The sequence below is a fragment of the Peromyscus californicus genome, unplaced genomic scaffold (genome assembly GCF_007827085.1).
Source record: "Peromyscus californicus insignis strain IS unplaced genomic scaffold, ASM782708v3 Scaffold_9__1_contigs__length_137607984, whole genome shotgun sequence".
Lineage (NCBI taxonomy): Eukaryota > Metazoa > Chordata > Mammalia > Rodentia > Cricetidae > Peromyscus > Peromyscus californicus.
Window position 1 is genome coordinate 44422257 of NW_026294617.1, and position 14354 is coordinate 44436610.

Genomic DNA, 14354 nt, shown 5'->3' on the forward strand with positions numbered 1-14354 from the left:
TAATAGTGGGGGACTTTACTACCCTACTCACACTAATGGGCAAGTCACCCAGACAGAAACTAAACAGAGAAATAATGGAACTAACAGACATTATGACTCAAATAGATCTAACAGATATCTACAGAACATTTCACCCCAATACAAAAGAATATACCTTTTTCTCAGCACCCCATGGAACCTTCTCCAAAACTGGCCAAATACTTGTTCACAAAGCAAGTCTCAACAGATACAAAAAACTGAAATAAACCCCTGTATCCTACCAGATCACCATGGATTAAAGCTGGAGTTCAACAACAACAGAAACTACAGAAAGCCTACAAACTCATGGAAATTAAACAACTCTACAATGAATGACATCTGGGTAAGGCAGAAATAAAGATGGAAATTAAAGACTTCCTAGAATTAAATGGAAATAAATACACAGCATACCCAAACTTATGGGACACAAAGAAAGCTGTGCTAAGAGAAAAGTTCATAGCATGAAGAGCCTGCATAAAGAATTTGGAGAAATCTTGTATTTGCCACTTAACAGCAAATCTGAAAGCTCTAGAACAAAAATAAGGAAACACACCCAAGAGGAGGAGATGACAGTAAACAATCAAACTGAGGGCTGAAATCAATAGAAACAAAGAGAACAATATAAAGAATCAGTGAAACAAAAAGTTGGTTCTTTGAGACAATCAACAAGATAGAGAAGCCCTTATCCAAATTAACAAAAATGAGAGAATATCCACATTAATAAAATCAGAAACAAAAAGGAGGACACAAAAACAGACAACGAGGAAATCCAGAGAATCATCAGGTCATACTTCAAAAACCTGTACTCCACAAAAATGGAATTCTAAAAGAAATGGACAAGTTTCTTGATAGGTACCACACACCAAAATTAAATCAAGATCAGATAAATAGTTTAAATAGACCAATAACCTGTAAAGAAATAGAAGCAGTCATCAAAAGTTTCCCAACCCTTCCCATCTCTCCCTACACTTCTCCCATCTCTCCCTGCAGCTCTTCCATCTCTCCCTGCAACCCTCCCATCTCTCCCTGCAGCTCTCCCATCTCTCCCTGCAGCCCTCCCATCTCTCCCTGTAATCCTCCCATCTCTCCTTGCAACCCTCCCATCTCTCCCTGCAGTTCTCCCATCTCTCCCTGCAACTCTACACATAGAAGGACTCCTTCCTTTCTTTGTTTAGGTTCTTCTCTTTCTTTTTTCTTTTATCAAAGCACTTACCATGTTCCAACGTCTTCCCTACTGTGTTTATGCCTTAGTTAGGGTTTCTATCGCTGTGATGAAACACCACGACCAAAAGCAATTTGGGGAAGAAAGGGTTTATTTGGTCATTGTAGTCCATCATTGAAGGAAGTCAGGGCAAGAACTCAAACTGGGCAGGAACCTGGAGGCAGGAAGTGATGCAGAAACCGTGGAAGGATGCTACTTACTGGCTTGCGCCCCATGGCTTGCTCAGTCTGCTTTCTTATAGAACCCAGGACCAGCCCAGGGATGGCCCACCCACAGTGGGCTGCACCCCCATCAACCACTAATTTAAAAAAAAAAATGCTTACAGCCAGATTTTATGGATGCATTTTCTCAATCGAGGTTCCCTCCTTTCATTAACTCTAACTTGTGTCAAGTTGACATAGACTAGCCAGGACAGCTTATTTCTCATTTTTTTTTTTTTTTTTTTTTTTTTTTTTTTTTTTTTTTTTTTTTTTTTTGGTTTTTCGAGACAGGGTTTCTCTGTGTAGTTTTGCACCTTTCCTGGAACTCACTTGGTAGCCCAGGCTGGCCTCGAACTCACAGAGATCCACCTGGCTCTGCCTCCCGAGTGCTGGGATTAAAGGCGTGCACCACCACCGCCCGGCTTTTCTTTCTCATTTTTATTGTTTATTTCATGCCTTTTCCAAGTAGAACAGTCTTAACGAAGTTAAGATTATCACACTGAAGTTTTTCAGGTGCCTACTGTGGTGCTGTCATGTAACAGGCACTCAGAATATTGAAGAATGAATAAATAAATGAGGAATAAGTGGGAGAAATAAGTAGAACATGGAATTTTCAGCACATTAAGACTAATTCTGTAGAAAGAGGGCAGACTAAGGGAGAGACTAAAGCGGGTAGTGGAATCATGGGGATATGGAAACAGGGGTCAGGAGACAGTTAACTAAATGAAGTGTGCATGAAGAAGCCACATAGGACCCTATGATTCTGCAACCCAAGTATAAAATATAATCAAAAGGAATAGTAGATCACATGTAATATGACTCAGAGCTAAAGGTTTAAGTGGGGATGGGGAATCATGGAGTAGGGGGATTGCTTAACCCAAACTAAAAATGTATGAAGAAGCCTTATGGAACCCCATTAGTTTGTAAACTAACTAAAGCATGGTTAAAAATAAAAAGGAGCTTGCACAGAGGCATCTCTCATTGGTAAATAGTGCTGCTTTCAGGACACATTGGTTATTAAATGAAAATCTGAAGGCCAGGCACAGGTTGCTTTCCTATGAATTACTGGTCAAGGAGCCCCAGAAGCACCCAAACAACTCACACTATTGCCATTGCTCGTGGCTGTATGCCATAAGGAGATGGTAAGAGGCTATCACAGGAGATACCACATACTTCAGTTGCAGGACATAGAGAAGCTAATCCTGAACTGACCCGGAAACTCTCCCTGATGGCTAGCTGTCATAGTTCCAGAAGGTGCTGTGTAAGCTGCTTGGGAAGAAAAGACGCCTGAGGGCTTACCGAGCACTGAATCACACGTGCCACAATAGTGATCTGCCATGCAAGATGTGCTCACCAGTGCAACAGTGTCAAGACTGTTTGTGGGGGTAACCAATGGCTCTCTTTGAGGCCTGCTCCACAGGAGGGAATGAACGCCTGGCGCAAAACTTTTGGCTAGGGAAGCCACAGGATCTAGAAGAAAACCCACTGACGTTGTTTTGCCAAATGGTCATGCTGTCAAACTGCCTTTTAAATTATAGCCATAGATTTGTGCTGCTCCCAACCTTGGTCGGAGAAGCTTCTTACTACAGTTGGGTAGTGGTTCCTACAAGGACTCATAACTATTCAAAGTCCTGAAAATAAGTGGCTGTGAGTTCAGCTACAGATGGGACCTCTTTGTCAACCTCCACCTCTCCCCAACCCCAGGCTCAGGGGACATTGAGGAAGAGGGAGCAGAAAAAAAAATTAATAAAAAATAAAAGCCAGATGAAGGGGAGGAGGGCTGTAAAAGGCAGTTCTCTGGGATTGACACCTGTTGTCACACACATGAACTTGCAGCAGCGGTGGCTTCTCACACAAGACCCCATCAATATCAAGAAGTTAGAGTTAAGAACTGCAGCAAGGAGGCGGAAGAGTTCCTGATGGCCCACCCTGGTGGGGGAGCTTACGGCAGCTGATGGCTGCTGAGGGCGAGAGAGTCACTTTAGTTTGAGGAAGGGCATTGGTAGGTTGCGCATACCCCACTGGATGACGTGAATGTGTGCACAGCCCTAATTGGACTTAGCAGATTATTTTTAAAGATCCAAGCCAAGAAGGAATCCTCATATAAGCTACGTGCTGAGTGATGATGTGACAAGATAGTTTCCTCAGTTGCACACCTGCTTCACTGCCACGGTAGGTGGGCGTTGTGCACGTGTTGCCTCTGTGTGGGGGTGGGGGCACATAGACACGCTGCATAATTCTTCCCTTTATTAAAAATTTACTCTAATTTTTAAAACAGGGCCTCTCTATGGAGTCCTGGCTGCCCTGGAACTTGCTGTGTAGACGAGGTTGACCTTGAACCCACAGAGACTCTCCTGTCTCTGCCATCCAAGTGCTGGGATTAAAGGCATGTGCCACCATGGCCACTGAAACTCCACACCTTTTACTTAATTTGCTATGACTCTAAAGGTACTTTTTAAAAAATACCATTTATTACTTTTAAAAAAGAATAATCAAAACTCACAAGCCTAAAACCAAACTTTAATTCCTTCCTCTTTATGTTTAATGCCTATCTCTTCATGTTCTCTCTTTCTCTAGTCTAAGCTGTCTTGGTAAAGGATGCTTTTATCCTTTGGGTGGCCAGGCCCAGCCTCTTTGTCTTCCGTCTCCTTGTCCTCCATCTCCTGACCCCTGTCCCACCCAGACTGCTGACAGCTTTGCTTGCAACATCTAAGGTGTGGACACTTCCTGACACCTGCATGTCAGCCACCCTGGTCCACATTTCCTCAATAAAACATTCTTCTCTCTCAGAGTTCCCAATTTGCTTTCCACCCCCACCTCATCTCTTTAGACCACCACTGCAGGTCACATGGGTGGAGAGCCTGTCTCAGCCATTCGGTCTAACAGCAGTCCCATCCCACGTCCATCTCCATCCCTGGCTGTGTTCTGTTTTATAGCTCCTACCATGCTAAAGAGATAGATGACAAGGTTCTTGGGCCTTCGAGCCATGAGCATCTCGTTGGTTGACATAGTCACCTGCTTTTGTTGCTAGCCATGGAGGTAAGATGTTATTCCTCAGGTTAGCATTCCTTCAAGTATCTAAATATATGTGATCATATGTGAAACATAGTTCTAACTTAAATTTTGTAGATGAGAAACAGACTCACACTCTTAGAGGAAGGGTTGTGGTTTAAAGTGGACTGGGCCAGAGCCCATGACATCTGCGCTGGTTGATTTTTATCTGCTTGACACAAAAATAGACGTATCTTAATTGAGAGAATGCCTCTGTAAGATCAGCCTGTAGGCACATCTATGGGGTATTGTCTTGATTAATGATTGATGTGGGAGGGCCCAGCTCGCTGTGGGAAGTGCCACCCCTGGGTAGTTGATCCTGGGTAAATAAGAAGGCAGGCTGAGCAAGCTACAAGGAGGAAGCCAGCAAGCAGCATTCCTCCATAGTTTCTGCTTCAGCTCCTGCCTCTGGTTTCCTGTCATGAGTTCCTGCCCTGACTTCCCTCAGTAATAAAACGTGACCTGAGAGTTGTAAGCTGAAATAAACTCTTTCCTTCCAAAGTTGCTCTTGGTCATGGTGTTTTATCACAGCAACAGAAACCCTAACATACACAAGGTCTAAAACAGGAGCCCACCCTGTGAGAAAAACCAGATGAGAAAAGACCACAGGCTTGCCATGTGGAGACTCATCCCTAGAGGATGCCAGAGAATCTGCCTTAGAACTTGTTTTTCTAAGGGGAGAGATCCATTCTCTCAGAGTTCCTGAGAACTCAGGGCTTATTTTAATGTCAACATGAAATGCTTTGTGTAAAATATCCATCTGAAAGAAATAATTATTTCCATAAAATAGTTTTTAAAAGTTTGTTGAATCTTTGTATAAGATAAAGGAAAAAAAGTTTGGTATTTTTCTTCTTACCAGTTCCTAAACTGTAAAAAAGTAACCCGGGGATTGGCTAAGTGTCTGTGTGCTCATTTCAGGTCTGTGCCAACAGGTGCTCAGGTCCCTGTCAGACTCACCTGCTTCTGGGAACATGCAACTTTCTGAAGGTGAACCCTAACACATTCTTGAACACCTGGACTCCTGTCTGCCTACATTTTGGGCAAATACTTAGACATCATCCATCCTCTGAAATTTAGTGCAATTGGAGGTAAATTACCCATGTTCCTCTGCTATCCATTTTTTCCTCTGCCCCATCATTGCACCCAGCCACATCACCATCCTTCAGTGTCCTAGGTACCAGCACTTCAATTGCAGCAGAGATCAAGATACAGTTTTTCTCTTCTTGTTATGTTTTGAAATGAGATTTGATGGCGAGCAGAGGCCGCCATTTGCTTCTCTGCAGAGCAGTTTCACTGGGGAAGTTAGTGGAAAACAGGGTATACTTTACTGAGATTTAGCCTGTGGCATTGGACTAGAATGCCCCCCTTTTGCAGTGGACTCTCAGTGTCTCAGCACCACTTTTTATCTCTTAGAGCAAGCAGTCCCAAAACAATGATAGTGGATGACCAATAAGAATCTGAGTGTAAGCTCTTCTGAAAAAAAAATGCAAAGACTGACTGCCAATGAGTACTTCACCACATAACAGCTTAGTTTAAAGATGCTGCCTTTAGAAGACTGTATCTAAGACACAGAGACACACTAGAGCAAACTGTTTCTGCTTACCTTCTCTTTAATGTGGGTTATCTCCAGGGTAAGGGGTGTGGAATACATTTCTGTACATTTTTATCTCATTTATAAGCTCGCTTGTGCCTCTAATTATTTGTTAGCAAGGTACATTTAAATCTACCAGAGGTGAACATTATCAAAAGGACTGGTTGTTTCCAGGTTTTGGGTGCCTGGTTTCATTGACAGGCAGATAAACCTTTCTAGATCTCCACACAAGTGGCCTAGAGAGTACCAGTGCTTACAAAGTTGGTTGCATGTTTTTCCCTAGTTGGGCGAATGCTCATCTCATCTGTAGATAAACTTCACGTCCCAAGGTAGGACAGGCTTTGCAAGGAAGATTAAAAATGGCTTTATTACCAATGACTTAAAACCCAATCTTCTTTTTAAGCTGAACCTTTTGAAAACACAGCTAACAGGTAATGACAACACTGAGTGTCCTCTACTGGAATTTGGGGTGTGATAAGTGTGGATGGAAGTGTGTAACATCCTAACCATTGATTTGCAGTCATATGACTATCTAAAACTTATGCCTGTTCTTGCTTTGGGACATGATACATAGGACAATAATCTGGTGTGAGCTAATGAAAGCAATGTGTACAGGACCCTTTTCAAAAGATCCACTGATCTTTCTCTAGCCGTGGCATTTGGAAATCTCTAGACCATCACAGGTGACTTGAATCCATACATGTGTTGGCAAGAAAGTCATACAGGAAGACTTCGCCATGGTGATGTCTGCCTCCTTTAGCTAAAACCACTCCTTGGAGAAATGAGCTCGAGAGTAACATTATCTGAGAGAAGTCCCAGAGCACCAAGAAAATAATTTCTAGAAGCTGGAATTAGTGTTCCTTAATCAGTGTCTTGGGAAAATGGCCAATGAAGCATCATAATGAAAGGAGGCTGTTTTTCACTCTCAAATTCTGTGAAAAGTTTCCAAGTTGTTTTCCAGCTCCAAATTTTACAATTTTCTTGATGGAGAAATTATCTTAATCCTGAAATTCATCTCATGTATTAAAAAAATAACCAAGAAATGTCATCCAAAAGCAGCAAATAGATGCACATTATTATCACTGCCGACCTGTTTTTGGCTCGGCAAGCCCAGTACCTTGAAGGAGAAAAGACTATCAATAAGGCTTCTAATTGTCCTCCAATGGGAATTTTCACCTGAGGCTTGTGATGAAAGCCCAGCATGCCTGGAGGCATTTGCTGCCCGCCATCCTTATAGTGAGAGCTGAGCATGCCCATAGTGCTCTTGACCAGAATTTTAGCCCTTAGACTTACTGTGCTTCATGACCTTAAGCTCAGCATGCTCAAAAAATGTGCCTATCATCTATCCTTTAACAATGACCTTAAACTGAGCGTGCTCAGGTATTTACCCAAGCCTAAAGTGCTTTTGTATACCAATAGAGACAGTGCCCATCCCTAATAAAAGCTTCATGCTTCTTCTCATGTTCCCGGTTCGTGACGCAGTTAATACATTTCTCCACCCTTTTCTTCCTCAGGGATGCTAGCTTTGGCTTTGCGTTCACAGAGATGTAAACCATGCACAATTGCGCTAGAAGGTGTAGGGACCTGTGTTGACAGTTCCCTCTCAGTGACCATAATACTTTGTGAACTGGGTACCTGCCAATGTTAAGTTATGAGGCTTTATTTGTATTTAAGCATACAAACGTTTCTTCATTTTTATAGAGAGTTTTATCTTTCTTTAAGAAAAAAATCTTCTCATGTGGCCTGACTGGAGCAAGGACCATCTTCTAAGGTTAAAAATAAGCTTTCTGTAAGTCAGGATTCTTTTTATCCAGTTAAGAAACACTTCAAAGTAGACCAAAGTAACACTGACGGGTTCTTACAAGCTCACAAGTTCGTTTCAGAACTCCAGAGATGGACCAGATTTTCAAAGATGTATTTAATATTATCTGTGTATATGCTTTTGGCCTCTGATTATTTTGCTCACATTAATGAATACTAATGATTCAAACTTTTAAAACATCCTTAGCCAGATGAATCTTAGTTTTTCTGGTCTGTTATGCAAATATAATCAACTAGTGACATTAGGCCATGTTTGCTTACAGATACACAATTTTCAGTCACTGGTAAGCAGAAACAAAGCCATCCAGACTCATCAGAGAGCTGCCTCGCCCAATAACAAGAATGTTGTGACTCAAAAATGACCCAACCTCAGTAAGACCTGGGGTTTGAAACCTTTGTTTCCAGAGATGATGTTAGATAAATACAGATTCGCTTCCCCACTACTGTTGGTCCTCAGTGTGACCAAGGTCAGGGTTAAAAATGTGACTCGTGACCTTGAGTCATCTCATACTGACTTCTGCAGTTTCCATGAGACTCCTATTCTTCTATCACTATTTATTATTGAAGTATCAGGTTGAAGCACAGGAAACTGATGTTTTTGTAGATCAAAACAGTTGACCATTTTGTCTTTTCTGTCTTTCTCATATGAACCAACCTCATGTCCAGAGAGTTTCCTTAAGAAGCTGTTTCGTCATTTTTGCAGTGTGGGCTTTGTGTAGCACTCCAAAATGCCACCTGGTTTTGTTGTTTCCTGCTGTTTGTCTCTTTAATTAAATGTTGCACAAAGTTTTTGTTTGTTTCTGCTTCTTTTCTTCTTTGTCTCTTGATTATTTTGCATAATTTGCTCAGAAAGGCCAGATGCTTCTTTTAGGCCAACCACACACGTGACATTAACAAAATTTCTCAGCCTGAATCTTCACTAAGGTTTTTTTTTTTTTTTTTAAAGATTTATTTATTTATTGTGTATACAGTGTTCTGCCTGCACACATCCCTGCAGGCCAGAAGAGGGCACCAGATCTCATTGCAGATGGTTGTGAGCCACCATGTGGTTGCTGGGAATTGAACTCAGGACCCTTGGAGGAGCAGCCAGTGCCCTTAACCTCTGAGCCATCTCTCCAGCCCTTCACTAAGGTTTTAAGGAAAGAGATATGATACTGTCATGCTGGGTGAGGACGTGAAGCAAGTGAAGTCATGTCAGCCAGAGGACGACTGGGGTCTACTGACTAGCTTACCATCTTTGGAATATCAACAGTGTCTCCTGCAATAAGTCTAAGTACTTCACTGGCAGATGTATCACCAAGGAGCCATATGAATATTCCATTCCTTACACATGCCCCTGCCCTGTACAGGAATTTCCTAGGAAATTACTAAAATATGAATGAATTCCAAAATGTCAACTTAAAAAAATACACACTCAGTTCTAGGTTTTCCCTGGTTGGAAATGTTACCATCAAAAGTAATTATGCTTTTTTTTTTTCCTTTTTCTTTTTTTAGATAATGGGCTCATTCAACATTTGGGGAAAAATCCAAACAAACCCATATCATCTAGTTGAATCTAAAGCTAATTTTAACTCCTGAAATAATTCTTTGTAACTGGGTGTTTAAAGTAATTCTATCGGTTTTCTTCCACATTGTAACAGAATTGAAACTCATTACAGAGTAAACTTTTTATATTTTAGGCCAAATTTGAAACACACACACACACACACACACACACACACACACACACACACGAACACACAAACACATTATTCTATGAAGTGAAATGTGTTTAGCTTTCTCTTGGATACAGATACCCTTTATGGCACCTTGAAATTCACTTCTCCTCCCTTACATTAACCTCTTCAATCTGTGTACGTAGAGTACTGGCAAAGTAGAAATTATGAAGAGGTCACTCAGATTGAACTTCAGTAATCTTAGGTATTTCCACAACCTGGTGTGCTTCACCATAGAGAATACATTTGAATGTAAGCAACACCACTTTCATTTTTACCACTAGAGAATAAATGTAGGAAGGCTGGTCAGATTACCACAGACATTGGAAGGTGTCAGCCTCTGCATAGACATAGCAACTAATTATATTTGGTACAGGAAGCTCCTTTGGCTTAGCAGAACGCAATCTCTCCTCGGACTGGAAATGGGAAACAGAGTAGGAAGTAGAGTATGGGGAAGTGGGCCCTCCAGGGATCCCCACGTTTCTGCTGTAGCCTTAGGGGGCTGGACTATCTGGCTTTTTTCCTGTGGGAAGATGACATGTTGACACTTCACTTTAACTCCCAAGAGAAGGTATCTGTTGTCTGAAGACTGCTGGAGAAAAGCTCTAAGAGCCCCACAGTGCCATCCAAGCCAGTTCAGTCTACAATCTGCCCTGGTGCCCTGGTGCCCTGGTGCCCTGGTGCCCTGGTGCCCTGGTGCTCTGGTATTGGTGCCCTTGTGTCTCAAACATTCTATCTTTTCCCAGACTCAGAGTAAAGACATAAAATGTAAGAGAGTGTCAGGAGATTTATTGGTTGCTATGCATAACATTTAAGAGACTAACATAACACAAAAACTGTGGTGACCAAAATGTCCAAATTATAATTAGAGAAAGATTCAATATGCAGTGATTCTTTGGACCAAGAATCCTATACAGTGTGGCAAGAGACTGTGACTGATCTGTCATGACTTCAGTTTGACTGTGCCTTTTGTGACACTTTAAACTGTGTTCCTGTGGGAGGTCTAGCCCCTGACAGTCTTTCTCTACTTTGTCCTTTGTTGTCCCGGTGTCCCCCACAGGCTTGTTATCTGTACCACCGCCTGGCACAACTTTGCTGTATTCCTCCTGTACTCTAATCTCTAGGAAATCAAGGAGTGTCTGTCACTCAGATCTTGAGTCTCTGAGGGGCCAGAACAGAGCACACAGCGATTGGCTAAGAGGACAATCTGCCACAGTCTGTGAGATGCATGGCTTCCCTGTTTGATTACACGGATAGAAGCATTCTCTGGATGCCCTGACCGCAGAGCCTGCTTCGAGGCCACTTTTTGTACACTGGGAATGGGAAGCAAAGCAACACAAAGGTTTGCAAAACTCAGGAGACTCAGAAGCATCTGTGTAGAACCAAAAAGACAAAAGTCAACAGATGGGACAGCTTCCCTCAAAGACAAGAATCAAAGCTACTGGAAGATATTTTCAAACACTCTATTTTAAAGCAAGAGGTCCATAAATAGGTACGAGTACTTAGGTGTTTTGAGAGTTTTGTCTTTGACACTGACACCTGAAGTTTCTCGAGTGTGGGAAGCTCAAAGCACTTACCTTCAATGGTGCACTGGTCTGGAACTGGGACCTTTTTTGCGATTTCTGTGGCATAAGCCTTCACTTCACTGAGGTTTTCCTTTAAATGCAAGTACAGCTTATCTTGGTATTCAATGGGACTTGTGGCTGTCTCTGGAATGTCTTCCTGGATGTTTTCTTTAACAGTTTCAGGCATATTCTCTGATTCTACATGTACAATACTTGGGTGTGAAGCTGAGGAATTTCTCAGCTGTGATCCATGGGCATCTATCTTAAGGGGCAACTTGCCAGTTCCGTGGCTAAGAGGGTCTATTTCTGAAAGAGAGATGCTGGCATGTATTCCTGCCCTTTCTTCAGCTTCCCCATCTCCTGCTCTCACTGCATTTGTGAGCACAGTATTCAAAGCCAAACTCCTGGACCTGTAATGAAAGGTTAGAGGAGTTAAGGAAGCTCTCGTTCTCCGGCAAAGAAAAAACAGTCCTACCAGGACAGAACTTTACTTTCTCCAGAGGGAGACACTATTAATAGACCAGATAACATGAGGACCACCAAGCTGTGTGACACTCTGAAAACATAGGGCTGGGGTTGTAGTTCAGCAGTCTACTACATGCGTGATATGCATAAGGCCCTGGGTTTTATCCTCAACCCCACCAATAAGAAAGAAAAGAATGTTTAGGTACCTCCGAAAGAAGATTTAAATCAACTTCCTAGCAAAGTTGGCTGTAAAATGGTAGACAGAACTGGTGAGTGCCCTTCCTTGCCCCGGACCCCATCCCTGGGCACCAGCCACTCCAGGGAAGACCTGCCCAACTTGGCCCTAGGTTCTGGCCACCGGACAGGTTCCCTGCTAGCCCCACCAGGAAGGATCCCCTTCTCCAAGACCCCTGGCAGACCCTGCAGTCTCCACGCCCTGCCCCCACGCCCATCCGCCTGAGCCCCAAGCCTCTTCCTGAGACTTAGAGGCTGGCCCCCAGCTCCCATCTTGCTCCGGACTTCCCTTTTGGAACACTGGTCTGTCTGAACCAAGTGTGTGGATAAGGTCAAGAACGAACCACAAGGAGAAGGGCAGACGTCAAGGCAGAAACATATACAACAAAATGAACAGCAATACAGCATCACCAGGCCCTAGCCCTCCTCCAACACCTAGACCTGAACATCAGAAATTGGAAGAAGCAGAAGAAAACAGCCTTATGAATGACATCATGAAGAAGCTAGAGGCTTGTGTAGAGGAAAAGACAAAAAAATGTGAAGAACGCTGTAAACAACTAGAGGAAAGGGCAAACAAATTAGAAGAAATCAATAAAGTCCTGGAAGAAAACAATAAAGTACTGAGAGAAAATCAAGAAAAATCAATGAAACAAATGAAGGAAACAGTCCAAGACCTGAAAAGGGAAATAGAAAAAATGAAGAAGACACAAACAGAGGGAATGCTGGAAATAGAAAATCTGAGAAAACGATTGGGAACTTCAGATGCAAGTATAATCAACAGAATGCAAGAGATGGAAGAGAGGATCTCTAGCGTTGAAGATACAGTAGAAGAAATACATTCATCAGTCAAAGAAAACACTAAAGCCAACAAAGTCATGAACCAAAATGTCCAAGAAATTTGGGACACCATGAAAAGACCAAACCTAAGAATAATAGGGGTCGAAGAAGGAGAAGAATACCAACTCAAGGGCACAGAAAATATATTCAACAAGATCATAGAAGAAAATTTTCCCAACTTAAAGAAGGAAATGCCTATGAAGATACAAGAAGCTTATAGAACACCAAACAGACTAGACCCCCCAAAAAAGTCCCCTCGCCACATAATAGTTAAACAACTAAACGTACAGAATAAAGAAAGAATATTAAGAGCAGCAAAGGAAAAAGGCCAAGTGACATATAAAGGCAAACCCATCAGAATAACACCCGATTTCTCAATGGAGACTTTGAAAGCCAGAAGAACCTGGACAGATGTAATGCAGACACTAAGAGACCATGGATGTCAGCCTAGACTAATATACCCAGCAAAACTTTCAATCACCATAGATGGAGTGAACAAGACATTCCATGACAAAGCCAGATTTAAACAATACTTATCCACAAACCCAGCCCTACAGAAAGCACTAGAAGGAAAATTCCAACCTAAGGAAGTCAGATACACCCTTGAAAACACAGGCAACAGATAAAGCCACAGCAGTAAACCCCAACGTATAGAAGTACACACACATCACCACCAAAAAATAACAGGAATGAACCATCACTGGTCATTAATTTCCCTCAATATCAATGGACTTAATTCACCTATAAAAAGACATAGGCTTACAGAATGGATACGAAAGCAGGACCCATCTTTCTGCTGCATACAAGAAACACATCTCAAATTCAAAGATAGACACTACCTAAAAATAAAAGGCTGGGAAGACTTTCCAATCAAACGGTCTTAAGAAACAAGCGGTGTAGCCATCCTGATATCCAGCAAAATAGACTTCAAACTAAAATCAATCAAAAGAGATCAAGAAGGGCATTACATACTCATCACAGGAAAGATCCACCAAGATGAAGTCTCAATTCTGAATATTTATGCCCCAAACACAAGGGCACCCACATATGTAAAAGAAACATTACTAAAGCTTAAATCACATATAAAACCCCACACATTAATAGTGGGAGACCTCAACACCCCACTTTCACCACTGGACAGATCTCCCAAATTGAAACTTAACAGAGAAATAAAGGACTTAACTGATGTCATGACTCAAATGGACTTAATCGATATCTACAGAACATTCCATCCTAACAAAAAAGAATATACCTTCTTCTCAGCACCCCATGGAACCTTCTCTAAAATTGACCACATACTTGGCCACAAAACAAATCTAAACAGATACAAAACAATTGGAATAACCTCCTGTGTTCTATCAGACCACCATGGTCTAAAGTTGGATTTCAACAACAACAAAAACTACAGAAAACCTACAATCTCATGGAAACTGAATAATACCCAACTGAATCACCAATGGGTTAAGGAAGAAATAAAGAAAGAAATTAAAGACTTCCTAGAGATCAATGAAAATGAAGACACCACATATCCAAATTTATGGGACACTATGAAAGCAGTACTAAGAGGGAAATTCATAGCACTAAATGCCCACATAAATAAGTTGGAGAAATCTCACACTAGAGACTTAACAGCAT

General features: G+C 42.0%; 1 protein-coding gene across 4 annotated transcripts in view; it reads right to left on the reverse strand.

The window, feature by feature from the left end:
• Positions 1-14354, reverse strand: part of Veph1 (ventricular zone expressed PH domain containing 1) — a 237394-nt gene that overhangs the window by 94489 nt on the left and 128551 nt on the right. For 3 of the 4 annotated variants that reach the window (XM_052730059.1, XM_052730062.1, XM_052730061.1), the window contains one exon: positions 11196-11593. In XM_052730059.1, the coding sequence (XP_052586019.1) occupies positions 11196-11593 (398 nt within the window). Of the gene's footprint in view, positions 1-10387; positions 10991-11195; positions 11594-14354 lie in introns of those variants that run through there. The other variant, XM_052730063.1, reaches the window with a different exon arrangement.